General features: G+C 43.7%; 1 protein-coding gene across 1 annotated transcript in view; it reads right to left on the bottom strand.

The window, feature by feature from the left end:
• The window catches only part of FYB2 (FYN binding protein 2), a 42,775-nt gene extending 28,920 nt beyond the window's left edge, over positions 1–13,855 (bottom strand). The window contains 3 exon segments of the mRNA XM_030573156.1: positions 3,766–3,960; positions 5,168–5,960; positions 13,776–13,855. Coding sequence (XP_030429016.1) covers positions 3,766–3,960; positions 5,168–5,960; positions 13,776–13,784 — 997 coding nt within the window. The 5' untranslated portion in view covers positions 13,785–13,855.
• Positions 13,856–15,817: the final 1,962 nt, after the last annotated feature.

Here is a 15,817-nt window from a genome sequence, read left to right as displayed (position 1 = left end):
GAGGAATTATTTAAGTTTAGTACTAATGTAGGCACGAGGACGAATGCGTATAAATTGGATATTAGGAAGTTTAGACTTGAAATTAGACGAAGGTTTCTAACCATTAGGGGAGTGAAGTTCTGGAACAGCCTTCCGAGGGAAGTAGTAGGGGCGAAAGACTTTTCTGGCTTTAAGACAAAGCTTGATAAGTATATGGAGGGGATGTTATGATAGGATCGTTAATTTGGGCAATTGATCTTGGATTACCACCAGATAGGTCTGCTCAATGGTCTGCAGGGAGATGTTGGATGGGATGGGAACTGAGTTACTGCAGAGAATTCCTTCTTGGGTGCTGGCTGGTGAGTCTTGCCCACATGCTCAGGTTTAGCTTATCGCCATATTTGGGGTTGGGAAGGAATTTTCCTCCAGGGCGGATTGGCAGGGGCCCTGGAGGTTTTTCGCCTTCCCCTGCAGCATGGGGCACGGGTCGCTTGCTGGTGGATTCTCTGCAGCTTGAGGTCTTCAAACCAATTTTGAGGATTTCAATAACTCGGTCCTGGGTTAGGGGTTGTTATAAAATTGGATGGGTGGGGTTCTGTGGCCTGCCTTGTGCAGGAGGTCAGACTAGATGATCATATTGGTCCCTTCTGACCTATGAGTCTATGAGAGTGGTCCTATATGTGAAAGAAAGCAGTCAAATATAGTGTACATCTTAAATGAATCCAACTGTACCATAGACTCTGTATGGATAGAAACTCCATGCTTGAACAAGAGGATAGTGGTAGGAATATACACTTCCAGTCACCTGACCAGGACAGGGATTTTGAAATGCTCAGGGAGAAAAGAAAGGCTACAAAAAACAGAAAACCCAACAACAGGGGATTTCAACTATCCTAATATTGAGTCGACATGGCTTTTGTAAAGGGAAATCTTGCCTCACCAACCTATTAGAATTCTTTAAGGGTGTCAAAAATGTGGATAAGGGTGATCTAGTGCACGTGGACTTTCAGAAAGCTTTTGACAAGGTCCCTGACGAAAGGTGCATAAGCAGTCACAGGATAAGAGGGAAGGTCTTCTCATGGATCAGTAACTGGTTAAAAGATAGGAAACAAAGGGTATCAATAAACAGTTTTCACAGTAAGGAGAGGTAAATAGCAGTGTTCCACAAGGACTTGAATTAAACTGATGTTGTTCAACATTCATAAACAATCTGGAAAAAAGGGGGTAAACAGTGAGGTGTCAAAATCTGCAGACAATACAAAATTACTCAAGCTAGTTAAGTCCAAAGCAGATAGCAAAGAGTTACAGAGGGATCTCACTAAACTGGGTAACAAAATGGTAGATAAAATTCAATGTTGATGAGTGCAGAGTAATGCATGTTGGAAAACATAATCTAAACTATACATACAAAATGATGGGGTCTAAATTTGCTATTTCCACTCAAGAAAGAGTTTGGAGTCATCATGGATAGTGCTCTGAACTGCTCAATGTGCAGCAGCAGTCAAAAAAAGCGAACAACGTTAACAACCATTAGGAAAAGGATAGATAATAAAGAAAATATCGTGCTGACTCTATATAAATCCATGGTACGCCCACACCTTAAATACTTCATGTAGTTCTGGTTGCCCCATTTCAAAAAAGATATTTAGAATAGGAAAAAGTCAGAGAAGGGCAACAAAAATCATGAGGGGTATGGAACAGCTTCCATATGAGGAGAGATTAAAACGACAGGGACTATGCAGCTTGGAAAAGAGATGAGTAAAGGGGAAAATATGATAGAGGTCTATAAAACTCACGAATGGTGTGGATAAAATTAAGGAGGAAAGTGTTATTTACCTATTCATACAACACAAAAACTCTGGGTTACCCAATGAAATTATTAGGCAGCAGTTTTAAAACCATACATAAGGAAGTACTTCTTCCCATAAGGCATAACCAACCTGTAGAACTCATTACCAATATATTTAAGTTTACTTTGGTTCTGAATATGAACAAAGGAAAAAAATTCACAACAGAAATTGTGAAAAATTTCATTTTCATTCAGATTAATATTAAATTCTTTTTATGTCAAAAAAATTCTGACTCCCTTACCATCCAAAATTTTGTTTAAAAAAACCACAACAAAAAAAACAAACAACACTTCACCGTCCTGTTCCCACAAAACAGCTCGAGTTAGGGTAAGTATACACTTGCAGTAGCATGCAGAGTACAAATGCTACATGCCTAGATAGCCTGGGTATAAAGAGCGGAGTATATGGTAATGCTCCTCTTAGGTGAGTAGAGTGCCCTACATACCTCAGCCCAGGGTATATACCCTACACAGCTCTCTACACACCCAAGCAGTGCCTCCCACATCTACACTGCTTTAAAAAAAGCAAGCAGTGTAGTATCCCACAACCCCCCAAACTACTGGAGCCTTTTTCCACTGCAGTGAAAGTCTCTGGCAGCTCCCTTAGAGGCCTTTTCTTGCTGGCCCCATCCCAAGCTCTTCACTGCCCTGTTTTACACACACACACACACACACACACACACCAGTGAGCATGGACACAGACTGCTTTCCAAGGCAGCGCGTAGCTTGTGGTGGCATGTGGCATAAACAAGGCCTCCAACGAAACTGCATTTTCTGACAGAAAACTTAAAATCAAAAGGTTTCAGAGGGGTAGTTGCGTTAGTCTGTATCAGCAAAAAGAATGAGGAGTCTTTGTGGCACCTTATTTGAGCATAAGCTTTCGAGAACATGAAAAAATGGGTGTTGCCATAGCAACTATAACAAAACTAATCAAGGTGGGCTATTATATATACATTGGCCAAACGAGACAGTCTCTACGCAAAAGAATAAATGGACACAAATCAGGCGTCAAGAATTATAACATTGAAAAACCAGTCGGAGAACACTTCAGCCTCTCTGGTCACTCAATTACAGACCTAAAAGTAACAATTCTCCAAAAACTTCAAAAACAGACTCCAATGAGAAATTGCAGAATTGGAATTAATTTGCAAACTTGACACCATTAAATCAGGCTTGAATAAAGACTGGGAATGGATGGGTCATTACATAAAGTAAAAACTATTTCCCTATGCTTCCCCCCAGGACCGGCGCTAGGTGTTTGAGTGCCCTAGGTGGATGGCAATTTCACCGCCCCGCGCGCTGGTCCCACAGCTCCGCTGGAGCTGCCGCAGTGGTGCCTGCGGAGGGTCCGGTGCTCCGTGGCTCCGGTGGAGCTGCTGCAGTGATGCCTGCGGGAGGTCCACCGGAGCCGCGCGAGCAGCCGACCGTCCACAAGCACAACTGCGGCAGCTCCACCGGAGCCGCCTGCCGCCCCCTCCGGCAAAACGGCGCTCACCAATTATTCTGGCGCCCTAGGCGATTGCCTAGGCTGCCTAAATGGTAGCGCCGGCCCTGCTCCCCCCCCCCTTACTGTTACCCACACCTTTTTCTCAACTGTTGGAAATGGGCCATCCTGATTACCACTACAAAAGTTTTTTTTGTTGTTTTTTGTTTTCCTCCTGCTGATAATAGCCAACCTTAATTGATTATGCTCATTATACTTGGTATGGCAACACCCATTTTTTCATGGTGTGTGTGTGTGTGTGTGTGTGTGTGTGTGTGTGTGTGTCTTCCTACTGTATTTTCCACTGCATGCATCTGCTGAAGTGAGTTTTAGCCCATGAAAGCTTATGCTCAAATAAATTTGTTAGTCTCTAAGGTCCCACAAGTACTCCTTGTTTTTAAAATTAAAAGAGTTTTCAACCAGCTCTGCTAGAAACTAAGACAAAATCTCTTACCGGTTTCATTTCTTCTGCTGACATGTGGGGCTGACTGCCGGAAGGCACTGAGATTCACTTTTGGGGGCCTCAGAGGTTTCTTTGGAGGGGAACCAAGAGATTCAACTGAAGGAAGTGGTTTAACTTTTGGAGGTTTGCTATCTTTGATGTCAAGTTGTCTTTCTGTGCCAGCATGATGGAGAAAGGGTTCTGATGCTGTTTGTTGCAAGAGCCACAAGGAAAAAGTCAGTTATTACTTCTCATTTCACGTAAAAATTCATGTAGGACTGCTTGCATAAATTGGCAAAAAACTGATAGGAATGTCAAACAGTTTCCTTCTCAGCTAAAATTTGCCTATTCTAATTTTATACATAGACACTTACTCAGCATGGAGCCTGATTTTTCAGTGGTGTTACAGAATGAGAAATAGTAAGTAAGTAGTAAGAAAGCAGAAGGCTCTTTTTCTGTTTCTTCAGATTGTTATACAAGTGGCCACGTTTAAGAGTGATCTTTTTCTTGATTTGTTGTAAAAAAAATTGAATTTTTGGTGCCAATAGGTTTTTCATTTTCTAGACTTTAGTAGTAAAACTCTCTTAAATATGCAGCTCCAGTAAGGTAGCTTTCCAGGGTAAACAATGATTTCATAGAATCATAGAACTGGAAGGGAACTCGAGAGGGCATCTAATCCAATCCCCTGCAGTCAAAGCAGGACTAAGGATTTAATCTTTTCAATATTTTGGCACTAAATCTGAAGCTGATAAAATGAACTTACTGCTTAATACCTCCTTAGTAGCACATTTCTAGAAGAAATACCCAAAGGAGCAAGCTCATTCTTAGTTTGGGCCTGAACTTCCCGAAGTTGAGGGAAATGTACAGATCTGAGGATTCAAACCAGGTCCATTTTTACTCAAAAGTTATCTCTATAGAAAATAAATCCCTTAATTTTTTGCAGAGCATATGAAACATTAATACCATGACATAAGAATCCAGTCTGTCCAATGTTCAGTGTAAGGAAGGATAGGTAAACTGATTCAAATGAAACACATTCTTCCTCCTTAACCCTGTTTCTAGAACTTGAATTTACCTCCCACCCAGTCCTCTTCCCCCATCCCCCCTCCCAGCAGTAGGAAGAGACCTAGTTAGCCAGTTAGTCACCTTCCTTTCTTTTCCTACCTAAATTATTTGTCAATTTTGTGCACCCCTACATATCAGTTCTTGCCATATCTTGCTATGCCAGAGCACCACTAGAAGAGAGTTCTCTCTGGAAGCCCCCTGCTCAATTTTGCAGCAAGTAGGTACCCATCCCAACTGACCCTATATGCTCTCTCTTTTGGATCTGCATTAAAGTTCTCATGGCTGAGCCTCAAAAAATGGCACAGTGCCATATAAATACCATGCAACAATGTTGAGAGGATGGATTTACCTTTCAGATACTGAGAGGTCTCACTTGGCTTGTGTGGATCATAAGCAAGCTGAGAGAATCCAGTCGTCTTAGGGCTTTGCTCAGTGCTCTTGTAACCTCTGGATGGATGGGGAGATGACGAAGTCTGGGGCACTACAGGCATTCTGCTCGCTGGGAGACATTTCTTTTGGGTAGAGAAATCCAGTACTTGCTCTTTCTCAGCATTTCTCATTTTGCTGCTCTCTGCTCCGAGGGTAGTGTTCAGAATCCGTGGCTGAGCAGAATGATTCCCACTTATACACTGTGGTGGTGGAAGCACTGCACACTTTCTGTCGTTCTGAGCTGAAGCACTTTCCCAGATCTGCAGAGTATGTTGGAAGGAGTTTAACAGTTCTTCCTCCGAATTTGCATTAACAGATGCCTGCTGATAAATGCAAGAAGCTGGACGGGATTTCTGTGAATCCCCTCTAAGAGGTGCATCTCCACAAAAGGCTCCCTCCAACGCTTTATTCTTTGGATCTTCATTCTTCTCTGCTAGATACAAGTTGCCATGCTTGACTCTAGGCAACACAAAAGGTTTGGATTGCATTAGCTCTGAGCTATGCACAGCAGAACAAAATCGTTCTCTCTTTTGTTCTGACACCAGCACTTTACCGTGGTTCAGGATTCTGGGACTGGACACACCCTTAGTGTCAGAGCTTGGCAGGTGTAAACTTTCTGCAGGAGGCTTCTTGGGTGGTTGTGGCACAGTATTTGAAAAACTGGAATCATTTTGAAATTTTGCTCGGAGTGCTCTGAAGTCACTTATGCCTTCCTAAAGGAGGGGGGAAAAGCAGGAGAAAGATTATAGGCATTCTCCAAAGAGGCATTGGTTCATATGGTGGAAAAGTGGTTTAAAATTTAATGGCATGTTTACAAAACATTAAGTGAATTGCAAAAGGGTGCAGATACCATACCCTCACCCAAAACTAAACAGAAAACCAATATTAAGTCTTATTGTTTAAATTTAGACAAGCTACTTCAGCATAAAACCCTTTCCCCCTACACAGTCTCCAAAGGAGTAAATCAACAACAGTGACTTGCAGATACAGAGACAAAAGTGGGTGAGGTAATATCTTTTATGGGACCAACTTCTGTTGGAGAGAGACAAGCTTTTGCCAAACAAGGAAACTCCACCAGAAAAGATGATCAAATCATGGAACAGGCCACCTAAATACCCCAGGAGAACTTGCTTCAGTACAGAAATAAAATCCTTTCTGACCACATACTTCGTTGTCACCTGTGACCTCACACTGGAATCCATGTGGGGTGTCAAACAACTACAACCCATACTCAATGTGGACCCCATCCTCCACTTCTGACCTCATACAACCCCACAACCTCTCCACAATTATAATCAGTAGCAAGTTCCCCACAACACAGGAACTCAAAGTGGCACCAGAACCTGCTGGAACAATACATCTCCACTGCTACAATGATCAACACCTTTCAAGAGCCATGGATCCTACACATGCCTATCAAAACACAGGGTGTATCTCATCCAGTGCCCTGCCTAAACTTAATGCCCCACCAACTATGTGGGTGAAATGAGACAATCACTACTCTTAAATGAGCTCACACAGGAAAGACCACTCTATCACCGGTGGATGAATGCTTTCTGCAAAGCAATCTGACCTATCAGTCCTCGCCCTCAAAAGGAAACCTGCACAACACTTTCAGAAGATGAGCCTGGAAGCTTAAATTCATTACTCTGCTAAACACTAAAAATCATGGACTGAACAGAAATACTGCTGTAATATGCCACAAATCCAATCTGTAACCCACTCACCTGCTCTTTTTGCCCCCTTTTTGCAGAGGTGTTAACAGGCGACTCTACCTCCAACAGTCCCTTACAATATGTGCTAACTACTTATTTTAAATTCTCTGTTCCAGCTAGCATTTTGCTGTGATGCTGGCAGTACCTTTCCCAGACCTAGAGAAGAGCTGTGTGTGGCTGGAAAGCGTGTGTCTCTCTCACCAATAGATATTGGTCCAGTAAAAGATATTACTTCACCCAACTTGTCTCTCATATCCTGGGATCGACACAGCTACAGGTACACTGGATAGTGACCTGCATAAGCACAGGTTGGAAAATAGTTGCTTGGTTACACTCATTACAATCCTGCAAGGCACTGAACACACCAATATTCCATTAAAGACAATGGCATTAGAAGATACTCAGACCACACAGGATCAGGGCCTAGGTGAGAGACAAGGGTTTAGGAGTCATTACTAATGAGGGAGGTGGAGATAAGAACTGGGATTCAGTGACCCCTTTGAAAGGAGAGTCCTAGAGGGAGTTCTGAGATAGATGGACACGTTGTTACCAGAGAGCAGGGGCGGCTCCAGGCACCAGCACACCAAGCATGTGCCCGGGGCGGCAAGCCACAGGGGGCGCTCGGCTGGTCGCCATAAGGGCGGCAGGCAGGCTGCCTTCGGCGGCAGGCCTGCGGAGGGTCCGCTGGTCCTGTGGCTTCGGCAGACCTCCCGCAGGCTGCCGCCAAATTCGCGGGACCTGGGACCTCCGGCAGGCAAGCTGCCGAAGGCAGCCTGCCTGTTGTGTTGGGCAGCAAAATGCCTAGAGCCACCCCTGCCAGAGAGGCATCGTTAACAAAGCAGCAGCTGCGCCAAAAGATTTCTTCAAATCAAGTGCAAATTTCATTGACACACATCCGTGAGATGTATTTTTGGTAACAAGGCAGCTGCATACACTGAATGTGAGTAGAGGAAACAATAAGAGTATCTTCTCTGCTGGTGTAAATTGGTTATAGATCCATTGATTTCAGTTGATCTGCCCCTAAATGAAGAGTGACTCATAACTAGTTCCAGGACTCATAAGCTAGTACTTTTCAAGTGCTAAATTATTTCAATACTTCTCCCATGTCCCCTTTGTTGTAAGTGCTGGAAATGATACAAGCTAACTGACATTAAAACTATTTTATTTAAGGACATGAAACACAGTCATGTGTGCCAGCTGCTGCCCAGAGCACCTAATACCCTGTCCACCCACAGACTAGCTTTCTAGTGTCACCTTCTCAGAAAAGGAATTACAAGAACAATCCTATCCATCAAGGTCCCCTGTATTGTTAAACAAATCTTGCATCCCTCACACATGACTGGCCCTATTGACCTCAGTGGAACTTCATACATGAATAATACTTTGAGGCCAAATTGTATCATCTTAAAAGAATGAATGAATTACCACTTATTCTATCTCATGTCAGTGCAGTATGGAACTTGTAACAGATCCTCAGATTTAAAATCACCACCATTCATTCAGCGTGCCAGAAATTATCCAGGCAGGAGAATATATTGTCAGTAAAAGTCATTTTTCTACATTTGCCTGAAAGATTAGCATTTTTTAGAACAACTTGTTAAATTTAATTTTAAAAGGTGTGGGCAAAGTTTAGAGAACTTTGTAGGTTTGTCCCAGGCATTTTGCTGTCCCATGATGAAAAATAAGGAGTTTGTGATATTTATCTGCAATACACTTTTTGAATTCTGTCCTGAGCAAAACTAAAGACAGCCAGACATCAAATTTATGAGCTACTAAAGTCCTTGGACTGCTCTATGAAACTTGTTATATGCCATGATTACATTAAGTGCGCCAGGTTAACTATCTAGTTCAATGCAAAGAATTGTGATACTTCACGAGAACCTGTCTAATGAGGAAATTGGAAAAAATAATTTAAGGACAGAACTTCCTTCTTCAGGGTGGGGTAGAAGTGCTTAGACCCATAATGTTAAGGCAGAACAGATGAATAGCATATTGAGGTTTTACTGAATTTTATTTAAATTGCACAATTTATTAAACACTGACATTTTCTATTGAATAACCCCTTTCAGTAATGTTACTACTTTCACATGACAGTGTATGATGTAAAGAACCTACCCTGTGGAGGAGAGTGAATTGCTTCTATTATACTTCATATTTGGGGCCAGCGAAGCCTGGCTAGTTTATTACAGAGTTTAAAGGGAATGGAGATTTCCAGAAAGAAAGAAAACTGATTCACCCTCTATCCAAGTCACCACAGAGAGCCATGACTACACTAAACAGACAATGGGACAAAATAAGGTACTATTGTTTCTGTTGCAGCGGCACCAAGCAGCTGTGTATACTGAAGCTACACCTGAAGGACTTAACACTGTTTATAGCTAAGTAAATCCATTTCAGGTGTTTAATGGTATCAGTGAGAAACTGGGTAATACAAGACACACATGCAACTGTACCCGAGGAAACAAGTAGTTTTGTGCTTATAATTGCAATCAGCATGTTAGACAAGACTTGTCTTCTTTGGTACAGTGTACATAGTTCATTAAACCCACACCTGTTTGTTAACCATCTAATGGCAAAATGGGATGACAAGAGTTAACGATTCTGTCTTCTGTTCTGTGTCCTCCCTCTCCCCACCCTTGCCTTAATTAAAAAGGATGTGAATACAAATCCCTCTTTCCCTCAGGTTATTTCTCTTGCCTTGAAATAGCAACTATAATTCACTTTGCTTAATTAATTAACAGGTTCTCTAGTTTTGCCCTGGCTTCTTTAAGTGTCTGTGCTGCTATTTTTCCACTTTGCAACAAGGCATCTAGGAATGAAGAGTGATTTTTAAGTGCAGATGTTGTTAAAGCTTTATAATATGTCTATGCTAACTGCAGCCACAATTCTTTAGACTAGGGAATTCTCCAATTCTCCCTCTCACACACACACCCCTTGAAAAGGAAACATGTTCACATTGTTAGATTCAGATGGTTGGCATTTTCTATACTTTGTATGCCCATGAAACACAGTCCTAAGAAAGGTACTCTTAGCACTACCATATGTACTAGAACTGGGCAAATAATTCATGATACCATATTTGCTGAGATTATGCCTATTTATGACAAATTATAAACACTTGAACAGATCTAACAGATTCCATGCAGTAGAGTGCCTATTATGGAAAGAAGACCAAGTGTTAATGAGGACATTGTAGAAGTCCACACTTAATAGTGGAGATAAAGAGGGGAGGCTCTTTTAAAAAGAAAAAAAAAAAAAAGGCCCATCTCAAGCACATGCTAGCTAGGCAAATCCTAGAGGTCAGTTTCACAATGAAATCCATGGTGGCCCTCCACCCTTACCAACCTACCAGGTCTCTTGAGGTTCTTCCCAATGTAGGGTCACTGCTTCCCCAAATCCCCATGAGTTTCTGGAAGTGAAATAGGAGCCTGAAGCACACCCTAAGATAGCAACCAAAGCACACAATATGGTAAGAAAGAAAAACACCACAGGCAGAGAGTTACCTGTAAAGATTAGCATGGTACTATTGTGATAACTACAGATTTACTCTAATGGCGAGTTCAATTGTAAAAAGCGAGTGTAATTTCATAAGATGTCACAATAAACAACAAATGCTGGTAGAAAAAGAGTTGCAGAAGGCAGACAGAAAGAATCAGTCCAAACAAAGAGGACTGGGTTAAGATCATGCTGGGTAAATAAGAAGGGTGTGGAACTAGAAATGGTGAACCAGAACTGATGTGTTGGAAACTAGATCTGATCAGTGGACAAAACAATGGTAGGAGATTCCGCCCATCACTCTCTTTTGGGGGTCCTTAAGGAAAGACTTTGTGGGGGAGAAACTTGACTACTGGAGTGAGCATCACCATTATGGCTGCTGCCACACCTATCCCCCCTCAGAACTCCAAGCCTTCTTCACCCTAATCTTGAGATGTCCTGACCAAATCGGGCCAGAGAGGAAGTCATTTGACATACCCCACCACTTGAGTTGTGAGACTGTATCTTTCTTCCCCCACACTCCATGTCCTTTTCCTTTCGCACCTTATTTCTTCTCTTTTCTCTCTTTCCTTCTGCTTAATATGAGTCTGGCTTAGTCTGACAGGACAATATTTTTTGCAACACTGTTGTAAGCTTGAGACCAGAAAGAGGCAACAGCGATGCCCTAAACAGCCCAATCCTCCTATAAGTTAACCAGGTCTCAGTGTGACCGATAAGGCCACGCGCCAGACCTATGTTTCACCAGCAGTGAGGTTGCAAGCTGAGTTTTCTACCTTCGCTGTTCTTTTCTCTCCCCTCTCGTATGTGTCTTTTTTTGTCTTCTAGGATACAGGATTAGACTTGCAACAGTAGCATCTCCAGCCCATCTCAGCTAACTTCTCTTTTCCTCACAATTATTACAGTCTTTCACACCAACGAGACCATCAGACAAAGGTGACTTTCCTTCTAAAAACAAAAACTCTCTAGTGTAAGGGCAAGGGAACAAGAGATGTTGTTAAAATGAAAGCCTTACTTAATATCTTCATTTCAAATGCTTTCACTGTTTTTCCATCTTTTCTTCATCCTTAATAAAAGGTTAAAGCAGGGGTCGACAACTTTCGTCACATGGCCCATCAGGGTAATACACCGGTGGGCCGCAAGACATTTTGTTTACATTGACCGTCCACAGGCACAGCCCCCTGCAGCTCTTAGTGACCACGTTTCACCATTCCCAGCCAATGGGAGCTGCGGGAAGCAGCGGCCAGCACATCCCTGAGGCATGGCACTTCCCACAGCTCCCTTTGGCTAGGAACGGTGAACCGCAGCCACTGGGAGCTGTGAGGGGACTGTGCCTGCCGATGGTCAATGTAAACAAAATGCCTCACGGCCCATGAGCAGATTACCCTGACGGGTTGCAGGCTGAAGGCTGCCGATCCCTGAGTTAAAGAGATTTTTAAGTGGTGTTTGTCATGGTACTAAACAGGATGAGGTCACTGTACACAAAACCAGAATCTTCTTTCAAACTGTTTAATGTTGCTCTTTAACTAGGTTATGTTAACATCTTTGGCCGATATATTAATTTAAATAGCATTTAATAGAACTCACAGGGCTCCCTGGGAATCAAGCACTCACAGAGTTAGGGAGCTTCAATTCCAGGCAACAGAGGAGCTTAGCAGTAAAGCCCCCCATCTGCCACTTGACAATATAAAAACTGCTGCAGGGGTAGAGGATGTATTTTCCTTCTCAGTTGCCTGTTCTGGGTGGGGATAGGTCTTTTCCTAGGACTTCCAAGAGCCACAGGAGATTGTCTCCAAAAGATACGAGATGTGAGACGGGTCTTCAGGAGCACCAGGTGCCCAAACAGGGTAAAGGACTTCCAGGGAATGTTGGTGGAGAAAGAGAAGAGTTGAGGTGTCCTGGTAGGATTCACAGGCCTTTTAGCTGTGTAAACATCCTCCTGTCAGAATCAGGAGGACTTCAAACCTGACAGATCTGAGTGGGTCCAATACTCAATGCAAACCTTTTGCACAGATTCAGCCTGTGTGACAACAGTCAGTCACACTCAGATGGATTGTGCGGCTAACCTCAGTGCTAAGCATGGTGCAGCCTTAAAACAAAGCAGCACCTCAATCCATAAGTACATTTCTCAGTGCAAGCTAGCGGTCCCTATATACCAAGTCTCTGTGTCAGCCTTCTGAGAGCAGATGAAAGGCCTCAAGGCTGTGGTCAGAAGCAGCTAGCTATAAATTAGAACCAGTCAAGCAATGAACAAGAATTCACTAAGTTATTATATTTAAAAGATTGCCAGAAACTTGCAGCAAGTAGTCAGTGAATTATTTGTCCTGCTGTAGTCAGAATATGCTTAGCAAATTCAGCACCGAAAAAGAAAGAAAGAAAAAAAACAGCTTGAAAGCTACTGATGTTTTACAGCCAAGGAATAGGTAGTTTATGGAGGGGTTGGAGAAGGGAGATTAAAAAGTTAAACTGACTTCCCCCTTGCAAATAAATTGCTATTCCAATATAAATTTCTCCCAATTAAAAAAAAAGAAAGATAAAGCAAAACAGAAGATCTGTCTTAGAAAGAACAACAGCTGGGAGTTTTGGTGCTGGTAATAGTGTCTAGCTAGGACCAGTCTATACACGTGTAGGATATTTGGCAATTTAATATTTTGGTATAAGAAAGCATAACCCCACTAAGAGAGTACACATGACAGATTTGAGAGGGAGAACTGCAGTCCCCCTTTGTGAAAGTTATTGGTTGGTGAAGTCTGAACAGAAAACAGATCAAAAGGCGCTTGTCTTGTTGAACACTGAATTCCAACTGCACTTTGACCCTGCATGACACACTCAACACAGCTAGCTGAAGACTTGGCACATACTTCCCGGACTGCTCTATTTCACCATAAAATGTGCTCAGGGTGCATTACCTGTTAATTAGCTACCTAGATTTTTCGCACAAATCCACCCATGCTTAGGAGCAAATGGAGAAGGAGCTCAGTACAGGCTGATATCCAAGCTAGGAGACACAGGAAGAGTTCATGGAGAACACAACACCCCCAGCTAAAGTTTCTTCTCCAACCCCTTGACATTTTTTTCCACCATAGAAGTAGGACAAGAGACCCCAGCTAACCAGAAAAAACAGGCTGTCTGGGATGTTCTCCTCAGGCAATGCTCAGAAGTCAAAGTTATTGCCACACCTGTTGCCTATTCACTAAGACAATTGCCTGAAACTACAAAGCCGAGCAAGAAAATCAAACAGCAAACATGTCACAGGAGACAGGGGAATACCATAAGCCCTAGCATTACAAAGCCAAAATGCAGCAACAATATAACACTTACTACTTCCATGTCTTCTCAGCTGTCCAACACCCACCCGAATAGCTCAGCTTTGTAGCATATTTTACTCTCACTGTCTCCAGCCAGTGTTTACAGAGATTCACTTCCTCTCGCCCCAGCAGCTGTTAGCAATTACACTGCACAGAGCTGTAGGAGTAAAAGCCCAGGGAAGGTGGGGCATGCACAGTGCCCCTGAGCACCAGTCCTGCAGCACTCAGACCTGGCTCCTCCCTGCCCAGCCCCTCAGAGGGGTGGAGTGCAGAATATCTTCACCTGGAGACAGCCCTGCCTCACTCAGATGGACCATTCTGTTCAGAACTTCTAAGGACAGAGGCTGGGTTTTGTTATCAGGGCATGGCAGCACAGGGTCACACCAGGGGCAGTGTAAATTGTATAGCTGTCTATGGCACCTCAGGATCTTCCACAGCCTCAGATTCTAAAGTGGAAAGAAGCAACTCAGGAATCAGCACTACAGCTCTGCAGTAGAGCCATTCACTATGCAACCTTTTGTCTACCAAATTGAGAAAGTTTATGTGAGGGCAGGGACTAGAGGGAAGAGGTTGAAGGCCGGTGGGAAGCAAAGGACAAGCATGTGGATTGTCTGGGGGCAGGAGTTATAAGTGGTGTATGAGTGAGGTTCCAGGTGCAAAGAGTTTGTGTATGAGTGGAGGCAAGGCTAGAAATGGGTGTGCAGGGGGCAGGATGCAGAAGGAAGAGCTATGTGTTGGGACTGATCAGGAGTGGAGTTCAGGGGTTAGGTGGAAGGTTTCAGTTGGTGTATGGAAGGGAAGGACAAGATTGAGAGGTAAGAGGGTTCTGGAGGAGTACCCTGATTGGGGAATGGGGGCAGGGGTGGGAAGGTCTACAAGTGAGCACTAGAGAGTTGGGGGCAGGGTGAGTGACAGAACAAACTAAGTCTCAATAGGTGTCCATAGTCCAAGGTGGATCCACTTTCAGACATAGGCTGGCTTGCCACAATTCAGCAGTTTCCTATCTTCTTGCTGCTGCTGCTGCTGCTAACAATTTGAAAAAAAGCCAGCAACGTGCTCTGCTCTAAGAACCTGTAAACCCCTCCCCTGTGGAGCTAACAATCTAAATACTGTTACTGCATTTGCTGAAGGCCTCCAGTTATATCACTACAAACAGGCAGAGTGGTGCCAGAGGAAAGCACTATACCTTCTTATTGCATTTAATTCTGAACCTCAGCAGTGTTCTGTAAATCATTGTTGTGGCCTTTGCCAAAAACTCTTGTACTGTACAAGAAAGCCTTATGCTATTTTCTGAGGCATCATATTCTCCATGGGGTTCTCCCCCAGGAAATCTCTCCTCTCCCCCCTTGCCCCATGGATGAGCTGTGTAAAGATGGCTCATGGCAGTCGGACAATTTCTGGGCTGCCATGTGCGGGGCCAGATTTTAGAAAAACTGAAAGCCTGCACCTCCAACTGCAGTCAACAGGAGGAGCTGCAGTTTCTCACACCTCTGAAAAGATCAGGCTCCATGTTTGACTTTTGGATCCCCAGGACTCATAAGAGTAGCCATGTTAGGTCAGACAAAAGGTCCATCTGGCCCAGTATCCTGTCTTCCAACAGTGGCCAATGCCAGGTGCCCCAGAGGGAATGAACAGAATATGTAATCATCAAGTGATGCATCCCCTGTTGCCCATATTATCTTCCTGTCACCACCCTTCCCTGTTGCTGGCAGGCACAGATAGGAGGCATTCCTCTAGGGCAGTGGTCTCCAACCTTTTCCTCTGGTGGGCATCAGAGGAAGGACCACTGCGGCGGTGGAGCACTCGCCGAAATGCTGCCAAATTTTGGCAGCGATGCCTCTCGATGATGTAACTTGTCGATGGCAAGCAGCATCATTAAGAGGCGTCCCGCCGAAATTCGGGGGCAACGCCTCTCAATGACATCACTTGTTGGCGGCAAGGTCACCATCGAGAGGCGTCTCTGCTGAAATGCTGCTGAAATTCGGTGGCATTTCGGCAGGTGCTCTCCTGGGAGCCAGGACGCGGGTGCATTAAGATGCCCCCACGGGCGCCATG

This window comes from Gopherus evgoodei, chromosome 8 (assembly GCF_007399415.2).
Source record: "Gopherus evgoodei ecotype Sinaloan lineage chromosome 8, rGopEvg1_v1.p, whole genome shotgun sequence".
Classification (NCBI taxonomy): Eukaryota; Metazoa; Chordata; order Testudines; family Testudinidae; genus Gopherus; species Gopherus evgoodei.
Note: the sequence above shows the minus strand (reverse complement) of the source record. Positions and strands in the feature narration are given on the sequence as shown.